This window comes from Carassius carassius, chromosome 15, assembly GCF_963082965.1.
Source record: "Carassius carassius chromosome 15, fCarCar2.1, whole genome shotgun sequence".
NCBI lineage: Eukaryota > Metazoa > Chordata > Actinopteri > Cypriniformes > Cyprinidae > Carassius > Carassius carassius.
This window is the reverse complement of record NC_081769.1, coordinates 17,001,254-17,025,032: the sequence shown is the minus strand read 5'-3', so window position 1 is coordinate 17,025,032 and position 23,779 is coordinate 17,001,254. Positions and strand designations below refer to the sequence as shown.

General features: G+C 38.6%; 4 protein-coding genes across 6 annotated transcripts in view; 1 reads left to right on the top strand and 3 right to left on the bottom strand.

Moving 5' to 3' along the window:
* The window catches only part of pafah1b3 (platelet-activating factor acetylhydrolase, isoform Ib, gamma subunit), a 140,099-nt gene extending 130,720 nt beyond the window's left edge, over nucleotides 1–9,379 (bottom strand). For both annotated transcript variants that reach the window (XR_009437681.1, XM_059567672.1), the window contains exons 1-5: nucleotides 9,232–9,379; nucleotides 8,570–8,653; nucleotides 8,331–8,420; nucleotides 8,108–8,224; nucleotides 1,567–1,689 (exon numbers count right to left, since the gene is read on the bottom strand). Coding sequence is in view for 1 of the 2 variants with exons in the window: in XM_059567672.1 (XP_059423655.1) it covers nucleotides 1,567–1,689; nucleotides 8,108–8,224; nucleotides 8,331–8,420; nucleotides 8,570–8,647 (408 nt within the window). In the remaining variant the exon portion in view is untranslated. The remainder of the gene's footprint in view (nucleotides 1–1,566; nucleotides 1,690–8,107; nucleotides 8,225–8,330; nucleotides 8,421–8,569; nucleotides 8,654–9,231) is intronic.
* LOC132158308 (uncharacterized) lies at nucleotides 9,059–12,806 on the top strand. 2 transcript variants are annotated; one of them, XM_059567669.1, is made up of 5 exons: nucleotides 9,059–9,379; nucleotides 9,472–9,537; nucleotides 9,852–11,251; nucleotides 11,734–11,882; nucleotides 12,028–12,806. In XM_059567669.1, the coding sequence occupies exons 2-5, from the start codon at nucleotides 9,491–9,493 to the stop codon at nucleotides 12,562–12,564; spliced, it is 2,133 nt and encodes a 710-aa protein (XP_059423652.1). In that variant the 5' UTR covers nucleotides 9,059–9,379; nucleotides 9,472–9,490; the 3' UTR covers nucleotides 12,565–12,806. The 2 variants fall into 2 exon arrangements, with proteins under 2 accessions (XP_059423652.1, XP_059423653.1); XM_059567670.1 differs by lacking the exon at nucleotides 9,059–9,379 and having other exon boundaries at nucleotides 9,527–9,659.
* Nucleotides 12,807–13,190: 384 nt separating this feature from the next.
* On the bottom strand, nucleotides 13,191–18,312 carry tlr21 (toll-like receptor 21). The gene is given in 2 exon segments (XM_059567666.1): nucleotides 13,191–16,442; nucleotides 18,128–18,312. A coding segment is annotated over 1 exon segment (2,949 nt). The 5' UTR covers nucleotides 16,325–16,442; nucleotides 18,128–18,312; the 3' UTR covers nucleotides 13,191–13,375.
* Nucleotides 18,313–18,442: 130 nt separating this feature from the next.
* Nucleotides 18,443–19,757, bottom strand: LOC132158313 (cornifelin homolog). The gene is made up of 4 exons (XM_059567674.1): nucleotides 19,600–19,757; nucleotides 19,246–19,359; nucleotides 18,877–19,013; nucleotides 18,443–18,732 (listed from the first exon to the last, which is right to left on the bottom strand). The coding sequence occupies exons 2-4, from the start codon at nucleotides 19,355–19,357 to the stop codon at nucleotides 18,643–18,645; spliced, it is 339 nt and encodes a 112-aa protein (XP_059423657.1). The 5' UTR covers nucleotides 19,358–19,359; nucleotides 19,600–19,757; the 3' UTR covers nucleotides 18,443–18,642.
* Between the last annotated feature and the right edge of the window lie 4,022 nt (nucleotides 19,758–23,779).

The following is a 23,779-nucleotide window of genomic DNA, read 5'->3' as shown; positions in this document are numbered from 1 at the left end:
TAGTTTTCAAAAAGTTTGCTGCTAAACTGCTTTTAGATCTTTGTTTCAGTTGTTTCTGTGATGTACTGAAATATAATTACAAGCACTTTATACGTTTCAAAGGCTTTTATCGACAATTACATAACATTTATGCAAAGAGTCAGTATTTGCAGTGTTGGCCCATCTTTTTCAGGACCTCTGCAATTCGACTGGGCATGCTCTCAATCAACTTCTGGGCCAAATCCTGACTGATAGCAACCCATTCTTTCATAATCACTTCTTGGAGTTTGTCAGAATTAGTGGGTTTTTGTTTGTCCACCCGCCTCTTGAGGATTGACCACAAGTTCTCAATGGGATTAAGATCTGGGGAGTTTCCAGGCCATGGACCCAAAATTTCAACATTCTGGTCCCCGAGCCACTTAGTTATCACTTTTGCCTTATGGCACGGTGCTCCATCGTGCTGGAAAATGCATTGTTCTTCACCAAACTGTTGTTGGATTGTTGGAAGAAGTTGCTGTTGGAGGGTGTTTTGGTACCATTCTTTATTCAAGGCTGTGTTTTTGGGCAGAATTGTGAGTGAGCCCACTCCCTTGGATGAGAAGCAACCCCACACATCAATGGTGTCAGGATGCTTTACTGTTGGCATGACATGGGACTGATGGTAGCGCTCACCTTTTCTTCTCCGGACAAGCCTTTTTCCAGATGCCCCAAACAATCGGAAAGGGGCTTCATCGGAGAATATGACTTTGCCCCAGTCCTCAGCAGTCCATTCACTATACTTTCTGCAGAAGATCAATCTGTCCCTGATGTTTTTTTTGGAGAGAAGTGGCTTCTTTGCTGCCCTTCTTGACACCAGGCCATCTCCCAAAAGTCTTGGCCTCACTGTGCGCCTCACTTCTTGATGATCCTATAAATTGTTGATTTAGGTGCAATCTTAGTAGCCACAATATCCTTGCCTGTGAAGCCATTTTTATGCAACGCAATGATGGCTGCACGCGTTTCTTTGCAGGTCACCATGGTTAACAATGGAAGAACAATGATTTCAAGCATCACCCTCCTTTTAACATGTCAAGTCTGCCATTATAACCCAATCAGCCTGACATAATGATCTCCAGCCTTTTGCTCGTCAACGTTCTCACCTGAGTTAACAAGACGATTACTGAAATGATCTTAGCAGGTCCTTTAATGACAGCAATGAAATGCAGTGGAAAGGTTTTTTTGGGATTAAGTTAATTTTCATGGCAAAGAAGGACTATGCAATTCATCTGATCACTCTTCATAACATTCTGGAGTATATGCAAATTGCTATTATAAAAACTTAAGCAGCAACTTTTCCAATTTCCAATATTTATGTAATTCTCAAAACTTTTGGCCACGACTCTTGGGGGGGGGGGGGTGGGGGGGGTTACCTTTTGTTTGACAGGTATATAACTTCAGTTTTTTTTAAAGCATATTCTCTTGCCTAATTCTCTGCTGACCACTGCACAATAGCTAAGAAAATGCCACTTTGACTTATAATACTGGTATGATGAATTAAATTAAAAATTAAATTATTGTAAAAAAATCAAAAGAGCTAAGATTACTAACCAATACAAGAGTGTGAGCGTGGGGCAGTTTCTGATGGATCACATTGATGATGGCCATGATGCCTCCACAGATCTGTTCTGGGGTATGACCATGATTATTAGTGCCTACCCATAACACCACCACCTGCATAAAAACAAACAAAATATCACATTTCTACTTACTCTATTCTGCTTCAAGATGATCTTCCACATTTGTTTTGTTATTTCAAATTTAAGATGTCAAATTTTCTTTCATGTCCCAATAAAGATATGGTATTCATATACAAATGCAGAGATTTACTGTTTACATATACATAGTTCATCTGGACCAAATTTTCTTTCATGTCCCAATAAAGATATGGTATTCATATACAAATGCAGAGATTTACTGTTTACATATACATAGTTCATCTGGACCATCTAGTATAGGGTAAAGATACTCCACCTTAAAACGATAGTTCACCCAAATAGCAAAATTATGTCATTAATAACTCAACCTCATGTCGTTCCAAACCAGTAAGACCACCATTTATCTTCAGAACACAGTTAAAGATATTTTAGATTTAGTCCGAGAGCTCTCAGTCCCTCCATTGAAGCTGTGTGAACAGTATACTGTCCATGTCCAGAAAGGTAAGAAAAACATCATCAAAGTAGTCCATGTTACATCAGAAGGTCAGTTAGAATTTTTTGAAGCATCGAAAATACGTTTTGGTCCAAAAATAGCAAAAACTACGACTTTATTCAGCATTGTCTTCTCTTCCGTGTCTGTTGTGAGAGAGAGTTCAAAACAAAGCAGTTTGTCATATCTGGTTCGCGAATGAATCATTTGATGTAACCGGATCTTTTCAAACCACTTCACCAATTCGAACTGAATCGTTTGAAACTGTTCGCATCTCCAATACGCATTAATCCACAAATGACTTAAGCTGTTAACTTTTTTAATGTGGCTGACACTCCCTCTGAGTTCAAACAAACCAATATCCCGGAGTAATTAATTTACTCAAACAGTACACTGAGAGAGAACTGAAGATGAACACCGAGCTGAGCCAGATAACGAACAATAGACTGACTCATTCTCGAGTCAAGAACCGTTTCTGTCAGACGCGTCCGATTCGAGAACCTGATGATACTGCGCATGTGTGATTCAGCGTGAAGCAGACTGACACACAGAGAGTCTGAACCGAACTTATTCTTTTGGTGATTGATTCTGAACTGATTCTGTGCTAATGTTATGAGCGCGGGTAAACCGAAGGCTTGAATGAAGGGCAATCATGGCCAATGACGCCATTACTTTGAGCACAAAAGTGTTAACTTTATGTGCGAGGGAATGTATTATCGCGAGAGTCTACGTGACCGGAAGGGGGAGACTGTTTTTCCTGTGTGAAGGTTTGGCGGGGTTTGTGAGGGAGGCAGAAAATAAATAACCTTGTGCAGAACCACGTCGTGTCTGTGGCTATTTTCATGGTAGCAGAGGATGGTTTCCAACTATAGAGTACCGCCTAAGCTTGACGAAGCCAGACCATACGAGTGCTGGAAAAATGAAATTAGTATTTGGAAACTTGTTACGGATTTGGACAAGAAGAAGCAGGCACTCGCGGTGGTGTTGGGGCTCGAGGGGCGAGCCAGAGAGACCGCTTTGGAAATCCCCGCGAGCGATCTGAACGAAGACAACGGTATGGAAACCTTGCTAGCTAAGCTGGACTCCGTATTCTTGAGAGAAGAAAAAGACCGCGCTTATGAAGCGTACTCTCATTTTGACTCGATTTCCAAAGACAGCGCGGTGTCCATGGCAGACTACATCATAGACTTTGAGCAGAGACACAACCGCATGAAGAAGAACAACATGACCCTGCCTGACGCTGTGTTAGCGTTTAAACTACTGGACACGGCTTGTCTTGAAGAGAAGAGTAGGCAGCTAGCACTTACAGCGTGCATGGATTTAACATTCGCATCCATGAAGTCAGCATTAAAACGGATTTTCGGAGGAAAAACCAGTGGAGCAAGCGGAGGCAGCGAGACTCAAGATGCGGCGTTTTTCATGGAGCAGAGGCCACCGGGTAAATTCAGACGGAACAACAGCCAGTCACAGAGCAGACAGTGGCAGCCACAGCAAGGTACAAACCCACTCGACAAATATGGTAAGCGAACAAAATGCGTAATTTGTCAGAGCACGTACCATTGGGCCAAAGACTTTCCTCATCGGAGAAATGAAGTAAAGCTAGCAGAAGATGAAAATGTCGAAGTGTGTAACATTACACTGTTTACAAAAGTTATGACGGACTCTGAGATCTTCCTAACTGAATCACTGGGATCAACTATCATTGACACAGCATGCACACGTACTGTTTGTGGTGAAAAGTGGCTGGATAGTTACATGAAAGACCTGAGCCAAAGCCAAATAAACAAACTGATGCAAACAGAATCTTCAAGCTGCAGACCTTTCAGATTTGGTGATGGTCAGGTGTTACACTCCAACAGAAAGGTAAAGCTTCCCGCTAAGATCGGACCAACAAAATGTCACATTGAAACGGAAGTTGTTCCTGTTGATATTCCTTTACTGCTGAGCAAAATGGCTCTAAAGAGAGCAGGAACTGTTTTAGACATGGAGAATGACAAAGTTGTCATGTTCAAGCAACCAGTGCCTCTTGAGCTCACTAGTTCGGGACACTACTGTGTCGACATTAGAGATGGTAATACTGAAGTGGACACCAATGAAAGTGAAGTCCTTGTCATCACAGCAGAGATGTCTACAAAAGAGAAGCGTAAAGTTCTCCTGAAGCTTCACAAGCAGTTTGGCCATGCCTCTGCAGACCGGCTGCAGAGGCTTATCCTCAGCTCTGGAAATACTGACAAAGACTGTCCAGTTATTTTGCAAGAGATCATCCGTGACTGTGAGGTATGTCAAAGATATAGCAGGACCAAGCCCAGGCCTGCTGTTGGTTTGCCTTTAGCCTCAGAGTACAATGAGACGGTGGCAATGGATTTACATGAGCTGGAACCTGGCATATGGTACCTCCACATCATCGACCATTTCACACGCTTCAGCGCTGGAAACATTGTGAGAACAAAGAAAGCCTCTGAGATTGTCAACTCTTTCATTCACTCGTGGATAAGTGTTCATGGTGCCCCAAAACGGATATACACTGACAACGGTGGCGAGTTCAACAATGAGGAGATAAGAGAGATGGCAGAAAAATTCAACATTGAGATGAAGACTACAGCAGCATACAGTCCTTGGAGCAACGGGCTGCTGGAGAGACACAACATGACTCTGACCGAGATCCTCCTGAAGGTGAAAAGGGAAAACGGGTGTGGCTGGCAGATTGCTCTAGACTGGGCTCTAATGGCCAAAAACAGTATGATCAATGTGCATGGTTATAGTTCACACCAGCTGGTGTTTGGTCACAGTCCTAATCTTCCCTCCGTTTTGGTTAATAAACTGCCTGCTCTAGAAGGCACTTCTATGAGTACTAGAGTAGGACAGCACCTAGCAGCATTGCATGCTTCCAGAAGAGCATTCACAGAGGTGGAATGCTCAGAAAGAATAAAAAGAGCTTTACGAAAGCAGCTCAGGCCTACAGATGAAAAGTATGAGACAGGAGACAGAGTGTACTACAAACGAGCAGACAGTACAGAGTGGAAAGATCCTGCTGTAGTTATCGGTCAAGATGGCTCTGTAGTGTTTGTCAGACATGGTGGTATCCTTGTCAGAGTACACCAGTCCAGGCTGAATAAAGTTAATGCACAGGATGAGGATACACCTGTACTACCTGATATCCCTGAAAATAGTAAAGAAAAAGAAAATGTAATACACACTGATGTGTCAGAGAATTCAGATGATGAAATGAGTGTTAATAGAGAAGTGCAAATCCCTGAAAACACAGAAACAGATGATAGAGAAGATGTGAGACAAACTAATGAGACAGAGAGGGATGCTACTAATACAGTGGGTTCCACTGGTGTCAAACTGAGAACAGGTCAGACAGTGACATTTACAAACAGAGATGATGGTACTAAACACACTGCCAGAGTTTTAGGCAGAGCAGGGAAAGCAAAAGGGCAATATAGAAACTGGTACAATGTGCAGTATCTTGAACCAAATGGCAGCGAGGGTCAAAAGGAAGCTTTAGACATAAGTCACAAGTTGATGATCTTCTCACTGAATGTGAGAACACCGATGGTGATGTACTTATTACCAAAGACATCTCTTTTGATGCTGCTAAACAGCAAGAGATTGAAAACTGGCAAAATAATAATGTTTACGAAGAAGTCACAGACAAAGGTCAGAAATGTATCTCTACTAGATGGGTCTGTACGTTAAGGGAAACATCTAGTGGTATTGTTCCCAAAGCCCGCCTTGTGGCGAGAGGTTTTGAAGAAGTCAATATGCATGAATTACAAAAATATTCTCCCACATGTGTATCAGAGTCACTCAGGCTGCTGTTAGCTGTTATTTGTCAAAACAAATGGCAAGTGAATTCTATGGATATTAAGTCTGCTTTTTTGCAGGGAATGGAACTCTCAAGAGACATTTACATTCGTCCCCCACCAGAAGCGAGCGTGGACAACGTGTTGTGGAAACTAAAGAAATGTGTGTATGGACTTGCAGATGCTTCCCTCTACTGGTACAACAAGGTCAAAGAACTCATGCTGAACAGTGGTGGTAAAATGTCACGGGTTGATCCTGCAGTGTTTTATTGGCAGAATGAGCAGTCTGAGGTGACAGGAGTACTGGCATGCCATGTGGATGATTTTTTTTGGGCAGGTTCAGAGCATTTTGTAACTAATGTCATCCCTGTACTTAAATCTGCATTTCACATGGGTCGGGAAGAGCATGAGAGTTTTTCATATGTGGGGATGAACATTGCTACTGTGGGTGGTGTAGTGCAGGTGCATCAGCACAGTTATATTGAAAACCTACAACCAGTTCACTTACAGGCAACACGTGCTGTACAGAGAGAGGCCCCACTAAATGAGAAAGAAAGAGAACAACTCAGATCCAAAATAGGACAGGTTCTGTGGGTTGCTAAACAAACAAGACCAGATGTTATGTTTGACACATGTAGCCTAGCATCCAACATTAAGAATGCTACTGTTCAGTCCATACATGAAGTGAACAGAGTGATCCGTAACCTTAAGTCAGAGAAGGTAACACTTAAGTTTCAATACTTGGGCAACAGTGATGATTTGAGTTTGGTGGTATTCAGTGATGCTTCACTGGGCAATCTTCCAGATGGAGGTACACAGGGTGGGGCTCTAATTGCCCTCATGGAAAAAACAGGAAAGTTCTCTCCACTGTTCTCCAATGTCTCTTATGCTTCTTAAAACGCTGTATGAGGGTGTATGGAAACTGTAAAATCTGGTCCATTGAGCATCTATCTTGGTACAGTTTTTTTTGTTTAAATACGCAAACTCACTTAAATGTTACTGTGTTCTGAAAATCATTTTTTTGTGTGACAATGTTTTATGTCAAAATCACCCGTTCATTTTTTTTATTTAAAGAAGAGAGTGAGATTGTTAACTTCATGTGCGAGGGAATGTATTATCGCGAGAGTCTACGTGACCGGAAGGGGGAGACTGTTTTTCCTGTGTGAAGGTTTGGCGGGGTTTGTGAGGGAGGCAGAAAATAAATAACCTTGTGCAGAACCACATCGTGTCTGTGGCTATTTTCAAAAAGAACCGGTGAACCGTTTTCTTCAACTGGTTTATTGAAATGAACTGTCCGAAAGAACTACTGGTTTTCCGAAAACCGATGAGTCAATCTTTTGTTCATTATCTGGCTCGGCTCGGTGTTCATCTTCAGTTCTCTCTTCACAGCAGTTCAGTCAGTGTACTTTTTGAGTAAATTAATTACTCCGGGATATTGGTTTGTTTGAACTCAGAGGGAGTGTCAGCCACATTAAAAAAGTTAACAGCTTAAGTCATTTGTGGATTAATGCATATTGGAGACGCGAACCATTTCAAACGATTCGGTTCGATTTGGTGAACTGGTTAAAAAAGATCCAGTTACATCGAATGATTCGTTCGCGAACCAAATATCACAAACTGGTTTGTTTGAACTCTCTCACAACAGACACGGAAGAGAAGACAATGCTGAGTAAAGTCATAGTTTTTGCTATTTTTGGACCAAAATGTATTTTCGATGCTTCAAAAAATTCTAACTGACCCTCTGATGTCACATGGACTACTTTGATGATGTTTTTCTTACCTTTCTGGACATGGACAGTATACCGTACACACAGCTTCAATGGAGGGATTGAGAGCTCTCGGACTAAATCTAAAATATATTAAACTGTGTTCCAAAGATAAACAGAGGTCTTACTGGTTTAGAACAACATGAGGATAAGTTATTAATGACATAATTTTTCTATTTGGGTGAACTATACCTTTAATATTCTGAAAAGCTTAGTTAGATAATGGCTGGCTTCATTGTGAAGGGATAAAAAAGATATTTTACAGATTTTGTAAAATGAGGGGAAAAAAAATCTCTAAGAGAATTTTAAAGGGTAATCCTTATTTTTATCATTTCATTCAATAAATGGTAAAATTATTAAATCGTATACCTTTGGGCTGATGTAGTCCAGTTCTCCATTCATGAGTCTCCACAATACATGGTGTGTAGCATCCCCACCAACCCCAAAATTCAGAGCATGGAGAGGAGAAAACAGTTTTCGCCAAACCTGCCAACAAACATAAAAAATTATTTTACACAAAAACACATAAATATCGCTCATATGACTAACAGATATGAAGTATGAAGAAGGAGATGCAGATACTTTGCTATACCTCAAACTCATGCAGAAGCTGGACAAGTGAATCTCCAACAAACAGAACATCAGGCTCCTTTCCTTTACTGTCTGACACAAATCGATTGTGCTGCAAGAAGAGATCACAATAAAAATACTATTACGACTCAATTTTCATATTAGAGAAGATATTTGCTAAGTGTTTAAAACAAAGTGATATATTAGCAGCCTAATAGGAAGTCTAAGGTTGTAAAATATATTATTATACAAAAGAAGCACCAATGACATCCATCGGCCATCTCCCTGTATGTCCTCACAGGGGGTGGGTGTGGCTGCAGGGTTTGAATCTTCACTCATCACTTCCTGGGGACAGACAATACAAGGTTACATTGTCTCCAATAGCGTTAAATATGCATCCTCATATTAGACCAAACAATATTTAATTTACATTTTGAGTACGACGTTGCGTTTTAAGCATACACAATATTTCTCGACGAGTTGTATTGTGGTTAGTTTATGTACTTTGTACACATCCTATGACAACCACAAATGCAGTAAAAAAGCAGAAGAAAATTCCCAGCTGAACTAGTTTGGTGCAGTTTTTGGGTGAAGTTTGCACTGCAGTAACGTTAGTTAACCTCACAAACAAGCTGGTGCACAATTAGCATCTTATCTTATTAGCATCTGGCATCTTTGTGTTAATATATACAAGTTAACGTTCTCTAACGTTCTTCTTAGTAGCGCTTAATGTGTTTAACTAACCAGCTCACATGGCTAATGTAGCACTTAGCATGCAGATAACGCTGCCTTCAATCTAGAGGAACATTACGCAAATGCGTTAAAACGATGCGTAACATCATACATTTCCTATTTAAGTATATCTAATACATGTTAACACTAATGTCGATTCATATTAGCTAAAGAAAGGAGATTATCGTTACCAAAATGTGTTTCCAAAGCGTGTTCAGTGTTCAATCAATCAGCCAGCGTCTGCTTCCAAACCCCGGAAGCTGGAATATCAAGCCAGGCATTACTGGGAGATCGCCGAGCACCGTCGGCCTTTAAAATTATACTTTATAGACGAGAAAGGTCATTAAATGTCCTTCGTTTTTGATGTTTCAGTGGTTCAAATGTACGTAAAACATTCAAACATTAATTAATGCCATTCCATTTTACCGTAGTTCCTTTCTTCGAGGAAATATGCGTTTGATGGCTATCTTTGAAGCACGTTGCCAAGCAACGCAAAGGTAAAACATAACGGCTTTTGGATTTCACCTACATGCCGATGTTATTTGTAGATTTGAAATACCTATATTTAACAATGAAGAAAGTACTTCACTTTCAACACAAAGAATGATGATCATTTGAGGTATGTTGCTTATAAATGTTGCCATATGCTGTAACGCTAGGTAACGTTACCGTACACATATGGTCTAAGTTACGTTAACATTACGTGTAAGTTAATCACAATAAACATTAGACTGTTAAATCAGACTATTTATCGGAATTATGAACGCATTACAGACTAATTTGTTTAATTTTAATAACTTTTGTTTAATAGTCTTAACATGAAGATGAGCCAGCAATCCAACAAAAGTTTTCTACATAAACATAACTTGCCGAAGATATCCAGTGACCGCCACAGTAGCACAGCCAAGTCTTCATGCCAAACAGCCAATGCTGCCCACACCAGCAAACCAGTGTGCTCCAGCAGCACGAGAACAGATGTGCATTGCAAATCGTCACATAAAGTGAGGCGTCTTAAAACCAGGAACGAGAGGAATCAGATTCGAGGTCTGGAGAGGAACAGGTATCACCCAGTTTCTCAGCACAGCAGAAGAGACGGTGGTGAGAAAGCACATCATCCACTGGCTTGCTCTAGAAAAGAGAGCGCATTCGCTAAGCCATTCATACCCCAGAAGCCAAGCATCATAACTGAAGGACGCCTTACTTCCAACCGAGGCCTTTTCAGTCATGAGATTAGGTCCATAGATATTGAGAGATTGGTGAGCGAGCAGATAAAGAGAGACGAGCAGAGAAAAGAGCAAAGAAATAAGTCTGTGATGCACATTACATCACCACTGCCCTCCTCTGTACCTGATTCAGTCCCTGTCTGCTGTCTGGATGAGGTACAGGAACCAGAAAATAATACGCCACCACAAGTGAAGAGGAAGAAAAGCTCAAGAAAAGAGCTTAGTGAAATAAACACAAGTGGTTTTCGGACTAATAGAGGGGGTGTTGTATCTATGGGACCATCTAGGGAAGATGGGAAGCATGACAGAAATGCCAACAGCAGAAAGGAAAATGCTAATAGCAAAACAAGACAAGATAGTCAGAGTAGCCCCCCAAGAGAAACTGTGGTTTTGTCATTCTCACAAAATGAACAGATTTATCAATTATGCTCTACTCCATTTGAAACTAATATGAATAACTCATATGATGTTTCACAAACAGGCGATCTCAAATCCCCTAATGGAGAAAACCAAGAAAATGGTTTTATCAATATTCAGAGATTTGAGAAAAACTCTACAACGGTGGGATTCCCAAACATGAAAGTTACGCAAATGCTCGAAAACCCGCAGACTTTAACCTCTCCATCTGACCTGGACTCTGGGGCTCGTCAAGTAGGAGACAATGTTGAGCAAGGAGAGCAAATGTCACTGTTATGTAGGGAAGCAGTGAAAAGGCTCCTGACACGGTTGTGCCAGAGTTCAGAGCTCAATGTGCCAAGCCTTTGTCATCCCCTGCTGGCTGAGTGTAGAGAGGCACTACTACAGGATTTACAAAAAAGACAGAGTTTCCAGTTAGAGCGCAACCTCCACAGGCTACGCTCGTTCTTGAATAGGAATCAAATGGCTTCTCAGCTCACCTCAGTACAGAGAGATGAAAATTGTTCACCTTCTAGCCATATGGTGGAGAATGAGGATAGGTGCTTCAACAGGAACAAGGAGATATGGACAGGTGTGACATTTATTTTATTTTTTTACAGACAAATAGAAGAAAATTATTTTAGAAATCAGTTGAGCATGAAAACATTGAAAATTAAACAAAAACCATGAAAACAAGGTCATTGGCTCAATTCCCACTGAATGCAAAAAATGTATACTGTAAATACAGTAAATTCATTTTGGATAAAAAGTGTTTGCCAAATTCATAAATCAAAATGAAATGTCTTTAAATAAGTCATGTTGTATCCATCAAGTAAAAAGTAATAACATACATTGTTCTCACACTTTGAATGTGTTTTTAAATAATAACAGATTATGCCAAACTCCTCTGTGGGATTTTATTATTATTATTACTAGATCAGGACAATTGTATCACCTATTTTTGACATAATGCACTCCAAAAATATGAATTGTAATTAAGAAAAAATATGCGTGCCATTTGCATGATGGGTATCATTTACGATGGATATTTTAAACGACCTTTCTGCATCCTAGACAGTGTCATGCATCAAGATTACTTAACACAGGATGTTAAGCAGGACTTGGAAAGAGGAGCTTTCACCAAGAAACGTAGGATACAAGAGTGGAAGACCTCATCCAATCTCTTCTCCCTTGAAGAACCGCAACAGTCACACACTGAAATGGTGAGTAACGAAGTAAAGAATCAAATCCAAATAATACTAAAATAGTTGTAAAGTAGACTATAACATAGGTTAAAAATGTTCACTGCTTGCAGTTGAGGATTGTATGGCTAATTTGCATGTGAATTTGATTGGTTAATCTTTGCAGTTTGACCAGTGGAGGACAGCTAGGTTGTCTCAGGATTGCATCGGAGCTCAGCATCATCGCAGCAGACAGCTCTTTAACCAGGAACAGAACTTGACCCAGCATGCCGTCCCTAAACTCAAAAGCCCCACCTGGGTTGATCATACAGTGGACTCCTTTTCTCAGCAGCAGTCACTGAGCAGAGGGGAAGGTTTGAAAAACATAGATTTAGATCTTTCAATAATCTCTCAACAGTGGAGAGAAGACAAAGATCTTGATTTGAATTTGTATCACATATATGAGAGCAGAAAACAAAAACCGCAAGCGTCTTTTGGAGAATCCAGATTCTGGTCACATCAGCAGCAAGTTCAGGATGAAACAGAAAGATGGGCTCCCTTTTCATTCTCAGCATCCTATCTCTCAGAGGGCTTTCAATACAAGCCTTTTTTTCGCTGTCCACATCCATCTAACACCCAGCACAGGTCAGACTGTCTTGGTATGTCTCACTGTCCCAGGACAAACACACCAGATAGGGTATTTTACCCTCCCCATTATCTTTAGCAAAGCTGTTTGCCACATTTGAGGCTGTTTGCCAAGATTATCTTTGTATGAGTAACACTTGTTTTTTTTTTTCTTGTTTTTTTTGAAAGACCATCACCTTGAGATTTGAATTTGAGGGTTCAGTGTGCTCAGATTATGTACAGTCATGATTTCTCTGGTGTATTTGTATATACTGGTAACACAGGTATTAAGAGTGAATGAAACTTCTTAAAAACAAATCACTCTTTGTGCTGCACAAATAATAGCACCACACATTAGTTGTCTTTTATTAATAGGGAAATGTTTATTCGCACGGATGCTTGTTGTTTATTTACTTATTTGAATATTATTATTATAAAAAATTTTTTTAAATCAGATTTATTCTGTTTATCTTGACTTGACTTTTATCAGTTAGTTCAGCATTCTGTAAATAAAGAAAAAGATGCATATGGTCTTGTGATATTCTTTAATAAAGCAGTACAAAATTAACAATTTACATTTTGTATTTGGTAAAATATCTTGTAGTAAATTTAAATGTAAGAATTCAGCTGTGTAATACTCTTGTGAAGGTTAACCGAACACAGCTTTTCAGTTATTTTATCTGTTGAATATATATATATATATATATATATATATATATATATATAAAATATTTTTTTACAGTAAACTCCTAATAAAAATTCCAAATTGCTTCTGGCGAGTTTGTATCTTTTCCATTATTATTTTTTCCATGTTTGCAAACCCGCAGAATTGAAAGCCCTTTAATTTACATTTATTGAAGTTCATTAAATTTGTTCTTATATTGTACAGATTAAATTATATGTCAGTGTTATCAGGGCATCAGGTAACATACTTCATTATTTATTGGGGTTTGATTGACAAAATATTCTCTATCCTCCTGGTCCGCACCCTCTTTGTCTTGCCTCCTCTGATCATTATGCTCCTTCATCTTCTGTTCCTCTTGGCTTTCAGTGTTGCTGCTTCTGAGTGCTCTCTTTAATTGATTCCAGAACAGCTCTTTTGCACTGTTTGGATCAGAACAGTTTGGCCCAGGCCACTGCAGATATGTCTTTTTGAGCATGACCTTCCTCATACGATGATAAGTGGAGAGTTATCGCTCAGGGATAGGTTCCAGAAAGACCAGCAAAAGCACATCCTGCATTTCTTGAAAGAGGCGATAGCTGGCCAGCTGGATCTCCAGTGAACACCATTCGCTGCGAAGGAAGCTCTGACTGACCACACAGATGGTTTTGCGACTGCCATATACAGCAGCCACAATGTTGTCAACAATATCACGGCCCAGCTCGAAATCTCTGTGGTGCAGGCAGAGCCGAAAAGAGGAACCCTCAAGGTTTGGCAACAGCTGTTCCATTACCCAGTCTTCATCTGCTGAGTTGTAGGAAATGAAGGCATCATATTTGTAATTCTCTTCCTGGTCCCTTAAGCGACGCCACTGTTCTCCAAACCATGATCAAAACACATAGTAGCTGTACTTAAATTTCCAGTAAAGTTTGACATAGAGAAGTGGTATCAAGCTCAGTAAGATTGTGAATGTAAATGTTGAGGAAAACAGGTAGAGTGCTATGTCTAAATAACACACATTAGTGTCGAAGTTGTGAAAAAATGAGCCTGGATGATCTTGGCAGGTAATACTGTAAAGATAAGGAAACTGGAGTCTCTTACTGCTTATGGTCCAGTTCTGTAGTTCACTATTCTGGCAGCCACAACTGAGAGGACAGCTGCGCATGTCGATATATGTTAGATTGGTCAGGTTGTCCAGTAGACTGATGTCCAAAGACATCATGGCATTGCGATTGAGATGTAGGAGCTTCATTCCTGTGAGATTTCCAAAGACCTCTTTAGAAAAAGATTTAATGCCCATGTTCTCAACAAATAATGTCTTTAATTTTCGAAGGTTTTTGAAAATACCAGGTTTGAGCTGGGCGATCCCAACACATGAGTTGTCCAGAGTTAAGAACTCCAAGCTTTTCAGGTCATCGAATGTTTCAGCCCCAAATCCAATGATATGGTTGTTAGTGAGGTAAAGACTTTTGAGAGAAGTTAAACCACGGAAAAATGCGTGTGGCAACAAGTTTATGCCGTTTGGTTCCTGTGCATCAAGTTTTAAATCAAGGAGCCTGGACATATTAATAAATGGCGAGTATGTATGTTCTGTAAAATACAGAATGTGGTTAGCTTGTAAATCCAGCACCTGCAGGGTGGCATGAAGTTTTCCAAAGAGCGTGCTGTCTATCTCTTTCAGTCGATTTCTGTCTAAATACAGATTGGCCAAGCTTTTCAGCCCAACAAATGCATGTGGCCTTATCTGTGTGATCTTGTTCCCTCCTAAATCTAAAATAATTAGATTTGACAGATTTTGAAAGGCATAGTTGAAAATCACAGCTATTTGGTTGTTGCGCAGGTTGAGCGTTTTCAGGCTGGTAAGATCCTCAAAGGTGTCATTGTAGATATCGCTCAACAGATTGTTATCGAGACGAAGTGTGACAAGATGTCGGAGTCCACTTAAGGCTTTATGGTCCAAATAGGCAATTATGTTTATGTTTAGCTCGAGGTTTGTTAAATTTGGTGTGTTACTGAAGGCATTTGCGCTAACCTCTAGAATACGATTGTAACGATAGCTCAGGTTTTTCAAGCTGAGATTAAATTTGGTGCAGGACTTTAGACTGGTCAGATGGTTATGTTCTATCTTGAGAGTTTCCAATTGGTTCTGACAGTGTAGAAACCGCAAGCAGTCTGTGGTTTTCATCTCATTCCGTGAGAGGTCCATTAGATCAGTGATACTGGAGCAATTACAAAATGTGCTTTTGTTTAGAGATCCTATGGAATTGCTCTGGAGTATCATTTTAGGTATTTGATGATCTCGCAGGTGAAGACACAGCAAAGGTAGATTATGATTTTTCAGTTTCAAACCAGAGAAGTCAATGTGCCTTGGTTGAATATTGGTATAATTAAGAAGCTTGTTGAGAGAGACATTGGTAAAGCGCAAGCGCAGGTACTTTATACTCTTCAGATTCAAGCCCTGAAAAGATTTGGATGACAGAAATTTGTTGTCTGACAGATCTAATACTTTCACATACTTTAGGAAAGACTTGTCACATCCCAGTTTGTGTAGTTTATTATAACTGAGGTAAAGTTTGGCAAGCAAGTTTGGCAGATGGGTGGAGTGATGCAGGGTGGTTAGATTGTTAAAAGAAAGGTCCAGCTGTTTCAAGTTGGACAGGTTTGTTATACACTCAACCAAAGATGAAAAGTTTTTCAGGTGGTTCCTGCGTAGGTCAAGAATCTGGAGGTTTGTCAAATTGGAAAACAGGAACAAATCAATATATGTGAGATTATTTTTTCCCAGGAGCAGCTCTGTGAGGTTATGTAGGTCACTGAAAACATCACGGTGGAGAGAAGATATGTAATTGCAGGACAGATTTAACATCTGGAGTTTCTGCAGGTTATTAAAAGCATCTTTGTGGATGCTAGCAATATGGTTAGCATCTAGTACCAGAGAAGTCAGTTTGGACAGATGATGAAAGCTTTGGCCTTGAATGTGTGTAATGTTATTCCGAGAAACTGTGAGGTTTGTTGCAGTGGGGTATACATCACTCACAATTGCAGTTATGTCTGTTTCATGACATTTAATACATCTGAAGATTTTATGATTAGAATCAGGGATATTTATGCAACTCCTGAAACTGTAGCTTAAGGCAAAGTCAAGGAGGCAGATGAATATTGCTTTTATGATCAGTTCACGACACGCAGAATCTGCCATGTTTTTCAATTCCACTTTTTAATGTAACTCCCATTGACTGCCTTCATGAAAGTCCAACACTGTGAGGTTCTTCACGCAGTATGAGCAGCACCTAACACTAAGAGTTTAATACAGCCAGCTGCTAGAAAAAAAGAGGGCAAGGTTATAATCAGTTTGAATCGGAAATAAACTCATATATTAATCCATACATAATGCTGATAGTCAAACTTACATATTTATTTCCTCTTTAAAGGTCCCATTTTTCATGCTTTTTTGAAGCTTTGATTGTGGTTACAGTGTGCAATATAACATGTGTTCATGTTTCGCGTGCAAAAAAACAGTATTTTTCACACAATTCACCTATCTGTATACCGCTTTTTTCACTGTCATAAAAACGGGCTGATGTCTTCCTTGTTCTATGAAGTCCCTCCTTCAGAAATACGTGACGAGTTCTGATTGGGCCAGAGGTTCCTGTGTTGTGATTCGACAGCAGCTGAGCGCACGCGGCCCTCCTGGAAACGCGATTGGGCTAGTTTTGGAGTAGTTTTGAGAAGCAAGTGGGCAGGAGCATATGCTGGAGATTTACTTATAATCACAGGAGCGTTTTTACCGACGAGATGCGCATGAAAATCGCATTCGATTTTTTAGCACAGCCCTAACATCTAGTTAACAAAGCTAAACAGCGTTGCCCTTTGTGTAATAAGTTACAGAAACTGTTAAACGCACCAACTTAAATAATAAAATACACTTACCGGTTGTGGTCCATAAACAACGCCTTCTCCAGACAAAGAGGGAACTACTCCATCTTTCAAGAATAATCTTTGTGCGAATCCGGCATTAAACTGATTGAGAATGACGAAGCTGTCCTCAGCAAAATGTGCTGCACATAGTTTTACATGTGGATTATAATTTTCGGGAACCGAGTTAAACATAAATTTGTAACCATTAATCTCGAAGTACAGCGTCCCTGGGAAGCCCAAACAAAGATGATTGGACTCTGAGATGAAAATAACAGCGTTTCAATGACATGGCGACAAACACAACTCTTCCTCTTCTCCGTCGGAGCGCAACAAGAACAAGCACCCCTTTTGGTGTATTCTGGTGGGCGGAGGTTAGTCAAAAACCTGTTTTAGTGACGTCATTACTGCAGGAACTAGAGGGATGTAGTCCAAACGGGTCGTTTTTTTGTAGGCGAATTCTTTTAAATAAAATATCTCGCTTGGCATTGAACTTTGAGCTTTAGAATTTTACAGATATTACTTATACTCTACCAACATCATTACACACTAACTAAAGTTTAAAACATGGGATCACGAAGAAGGGGACCTTTAAATGTAACAAATGCATCAAGATGTCTTATTTATTTATTATAAAATCATTTCAAAGATGATAGAAGTATCCAGTTTATTTAAATATATGCAGGGCAACATATACAAAAACATCCTATAATTACTTAACTCAGAAACAAACTTCTGTAATGTATTCTCAAATGTCCCAACTGGCAATTTCCCATTCCTCAAATCCTTTTCCCCTTTTGTCTATTTACATCCTTAAAATGTAAAGTATACAATGATGGATTGAAACTATAAATCATGGTAAATATTTAAAGACTTTTTTGAAGAAGGTTTTCATGGAAATGCATGACAAGCTCCTCTGAAACAAGTTTCCCTTTTTTCACGATAATGACACTCAAGTACATACAAAGGCAAAAAGACTTTCTCGCAATACAAAGTCATTATTTCATATTATTACATTGACAATTTTGCTTAAATACTGTCTCTAGATTTAAACTTAAACTAAAATTAACGTAATTCAATAGCTTACCTTCATAAAATCGTCCCTGATAATGCTGCACGACTATCATAGTTGTTCTCTTTCTTTTAACACATCAGGGACATTCCCTTCACAGGAATAGAAAGAGGAACCAAAGTGTTTCATGCCAGAAAAAATGAGATCAGACAATGGATCACAGCCTGATCCAATTGTTTTGATTTATTGTTCAGAGAAATATTAAATACTTTCTTTAAACTAATAAATGTATAATAATAATCATCATTCTCACCATCATTATAGCCGTAAGGTTGGAGTAGGCAGTTGGAAGATATTTAAGTGTGAAAGGACTCAAACTAAAGCAAAAAGTTGATTCATAATGCATCTTGATTTAATGTAAGGTGTAACAATGTAACACATAACTAACATTGTGTCTTTGATTTCATGCAGCATTACATACATGTATTTGCAGGATCACACGAACCATGGGTATTTTGGAATATTGTAAAAACAACAACAATCCCAGTCATCTAAATTAGCCATTCTCTCCTCTTCATTTTCTTTTTAAATCAGCCTCTTGCCTTCTGTTCTCGAGCCATCTGACAGAGTCCACAGAACGGACAGCAGGTCATAATCACCCAGTCGTCACAGACAGAGCCCTAAAAAAGACACAAGCCAACAATGCAGTGCTAGTCTTTGATATCAAAGTAATGAAATAATGTATTTCAGCAGAAATTACAACATCAAGAGCAGAAATAAGCTATAATCAATACATCAATACAGATTTTTATTGCAGGGCCTACATTAATACGATATCTGTCACGGATGCTGGTTCTCAATGCAATCATAGCACCAGGTAGGAAGGGCAAACAGCAGCTGTCACCATTGTCCTGTGCCACCTTACATCCCAAAATGCAAGGAATAAATGCCCCACACAGACCTGAGGAGTAAACCAGTGTCAGATTTCACACTATTTTAACATGTAAGGCTTGTAAGGTTCAGCAAATTGGTTAAAGGGATAGTTTGTTAGAACTGACTCACCCCCATGTCATGCCAACCTGTATGGTAAACTAACCCTTTAACAACTTACTCAACCTATAATCACTATTACTGTTAGATTAAGCAAAATGAATTTGCATTCATAAATGAATCTCCCTGCTTCACACACTCACAGATTCCACAGTCGTCACAACAGTCGCAGACATCAGAGCTCCAGTGAGAGACAGTGTAGCTGCTTACAGTCATCTGACGCTGGGAACTCACTGCTTCTGTTTGATATGACATCACTAACATATAGAAAAAGATACAATATAATGATTTACAACTACAACTTGCACTCTTATGTTGTTGCAAAAAAATACAGTTATATTGTCTTGCTGTGTACATAAAAACTAACTTATCATTTGATGGCTGTCATATCAAAGAGATATTTTAATATGTTAAATATGTATTAATTAGTGCAAAACATAAATGACATTTCTAAGCAACAGAAAGAATGGTTTAAATTGATCTTCTCTCTCTCTCACCTGTTTCTTTGGAGATGCTTCCTGTTACTATGTCTCACTTCCTTGGGAATGATGTTCAATTCCTGATAGATCTAAGTGAAGTTGGAAATCACCTCAAGCTTGACGAAGGGGAGGAGAATCTTTACTAGCGGTGAGTGGTTTCTGTGACCTATAAACTAAAGGTTGAATTGTTGGATTTTGGGGGTGAGGACTTTTGCTCTATTTTAGGTCTCCACACCCTTCCATTATGACAATAGTTTTCTACTAACTTTTAAAACCTTTAGAAAAGTACTTTGTGTTACCTATATGAACAATGGCCTTTTTAGCAGATGCAGCTGTGATCACCAAAATACATTTCATTGTCATTTGAGCTATTATCCTAGAAATATAAGAAAGCCCATTTCTGCCACATAAGAAAAAAAAAATCATGCTTTGGTAAACCATAATTACAACACAAACCAAAATTATTAAATGGAAAACTAAATTATAAGATTAAAAAAAAAATTGCTAATGTAAATCAACATAAGGAAGATCAGAGAATGAATTTCATTTACAAATAATGAATGAAAATTTGCATACTTTTACACCTGACATTGTGTTTCTATTTTTTCTCTGATTTTAGTCAGTCTTTGAGTCCTATAAGCTATAATGCATCGTGTCAATGTAGAGAGTTGGATGTTTCAGCATACCTGGTTGAAAAAGTCACTGTTAACCTCTGAATTGCACCAAACCTTCAAATATACCATCCTGTTAACCCTTTTTGAGCAAAACAATGGCTGTAACGTTTAGACTTTGATTTGCAGGGCTAACCATGTTCTCTTTCAAAGGCAACACTTTAAATGTGACTGGCCACAAGAATCATATTCAAACAAAACACTGTGAATGTGACTTGTGTATTGTTTGCACAATTTTTAGACAGTTTCTACGGAAGAACACTTGACACTGGTCCCTACAGCCAAAGCCACAAGTCTGACCATGTTCCGAGAGTGATATACCAAAACTAAAGTGTGAAAGTGTTTTATCAGGCTTGGTGTATTTTCTTAAAAAAAAAAATAAAAAAACATGAAAAAGAAATGTATTTCCTAGGGAATGTGGAGGTGCATACATATGAGCACGGTATACACAAAGAGTTATATCATTTGTTAGATCAATTAAAATCTTCATAAATAGGATACTGAAAATTAAAGTTTTTTTGTGTGTGTTATTAAAACAGATTTGCCACATCTTCAGACATAAAAGAGCAGATGAGGACAAAGGTAAGTTAAATGGTGGCTTACGGTTTCATAAAAGTACAGCAAATCTGTTGAACTGTTTGACTTCATTGTTTACACGTCAGGGCATGTCTCTGGTTTTCTTATCTATTGCACTGCTGTAACACTTATTATTTCTTTGCCTTTTCATGTGCATCTGTGAGGTCAGTTTGTACAAACACAGTAACCAGCCTCCAGCCCCTTAAATAAATAATCTCTTTAAAACACCCAAAGTCATATAAGAATATGAAATTCCATACATGCTCAACAACTATAATATACTGTGAAACGTGAAAAGAAGAACTTTTACATTTAGCAGTGTCTTCATCTTTAAAAGTACTATTTAGGTCTATTTTTTTAGAGCAATATTACATATAGATACTGTATTTTTGAATTTAAAGCACCATATTTTTGTATTTAAAGCACCATATTTAGTCCTGTATGTGAAAAGAAAAAATATTACATATACATACTTAGCTATGTGTTTTTATTTTACGTATCATAGATTTAAATGAATACTTCAAGTCTATTGTGCAAGTTCTACAGTAAGTTCCTTATTCTGGTTTCTTTAGCCACATAGACATGTGTAGGCCACATGATTTCACAATGCCAGAAGATAATATGTTACAAAACTGTTTTGTCAAAATCACACTCCACGGTTTCAAACGTATTGGATATGGTTCAAGTAACGGATCTGAAACACCACCTTTGTTTCATTAGCATTAGAAACAAGAAGCTCTGAGTGCAGTTGCATGAGCAACTGTTAAAATGTAGAGCTGTGTGGATGTTTCTGTATTTTAACTGTATTTCATCCGTGTTGCAGAAATGATGACATTAACAGAATAAAAAAGTGAATAATAAAGTATAAAGGATTTAAAATTGTTCCTGAGTTGCTTGGACTATGTGCAAAAGAGGGTTACTCGAATAAATATATTTACATATTTAATTGGAAATATAGAGCAAATGTCATATTTTGCTGTGATAAATGATGTTAATCTTCCACAGGTTACAGCTGTACTTGAAACATACAGTTCAGACGAAAAGAGAGAATGCTGCTGCTCTGTGGTGGACTGAAGTCATCAATAAACCTAAAGAATAATATTAAGTAAGCCAAAATTATCAACTTGGAACTGTCTATTAATAAACTGTATATAAGTAGTCAGTCATTTGTCTAAAGAGACCACAATCTTGAGCTACATATCTTTACCAAAATCCAGGAGACACAATGTTATGATTAGATTTGTGAATAAATATTTCAGGTCATATCTACAAGTGGACTTGCTTAAATTAATGTCTGTATATTTTGAGACACAAAAATGTGTCTATATACAGCAGACATTGGGAACTGCTGAATCTAAACCTCAATTTGCAAAAGAAAATAATTAAATTCAAATCGAACTTGAATAAGAATCAAGCACTGTAGAGGATATGGCATGTACATCGCTCAATACATAATTCTCACTTTGGAGTTTAAATACTTTTAAAGGGTTCATGAACTGAGAAACCAAAACATTTCACATATATGAGGTCAATGTTCTATAAAAACATCCTGTAAGTTTCAGATCTCAAAACTTACTCGTTATCCTAAAAACAGCTAAATACTCACGCAAGTGTGAGTTACTTTTTATTACGTGGTCACTATTTGTCTGTTAAACAGATCGTTTGATACAAGTATTCATGCAGTCACAGCCTAAATCACAGCAGCGTCCATCTATGAGGAATGAAGGCTGTCAAACAAGCCAATCATAGCAGTCTACAATCCAGCAGGCCTCTGATGAGAGGGGTTAAAAACAGGACAGAAAATAGCATATTACTTCTGAATTATGTTTTTGATGTTAAAAAATATATATATACATTTTGATAACATTATAAGTGGACCTCAGAGAGCTACAAAATAATAAAGCGCAGTTCATGACACCTTTAAACGTGCAGTATGGAATTTTTGGCCACCAGGGGTCACTCAATCAAAATAATAACATGAGACGTACTTTGATGACGTCGGGAAAGAGCGTAGACTCATTGGAGTTGTTGTTCATTGGAACACGCTCTGTCGCTCCCCACATTCCTCACTCATTTTAACTGAGGCCGGCGTCTCAGCTGCATGGCGTGTCAGTTTTTAATTCGGCTCCCATGTTAATAGGTTAGAGCTTGCAGACTGCCTGCGTGAGACTTGTGTCGCGCGGAAAACGTGTGCATGCTAGAAATAGAACCGACGCCTATTTTTCACGCGACACGCATGCATGTTGGAAGAGTTTCCAGGCAAAATATAATAGGAAAATATGTTTATATGTAATTTTGTACACAAATACGTATTAATTCATGACATTTTGAAAGTCTATAGGTTGACATAAATTCAGATACAAATGTAATTTAAAAAATAAATAAATAATTATCGATTTTCAAATATTGCACCTGTCAAACATAAGTCTATTTTGCCATCAATACTGTTGACGGTGTCCTTTATCAGTAGGCTTTATATTTATGTTCAACATATTTATGTATAGATATTGTTGTCATGAAGACAAGAGCCTGGTCTGTCGGCGGTCTCCCTCTATGTCACCTACAGCAGCAGCAGCCGCCATGCTTCTGGCATGCAGCAGAGACGCCACGCAGCCAGTGTGTCACCGGCCTTAGTATTTTGACAATCACGTATTTTCGAACGGAGAGATATATGAATTATCAGACCCCTATCAAATCAATATTCCATCTAGCTAGTAGTAATATATGTTAAAAAAAACACGGTTGCCTTTCGTTAATAATTATAATTAGGCTACGTTTATACTATGATATCGAACAAAATAGTGAACTGCATTTGAAGCTACTTTATCCAGCTAGATATAGAACACATGTAGATTTACATTATACTCTACATGAGAGCTAGTCCGTCTGCGTTTTACACAAGACATCATCGTTTCACAAAATATACGGATAGATACAGTGAGCTGAATGGA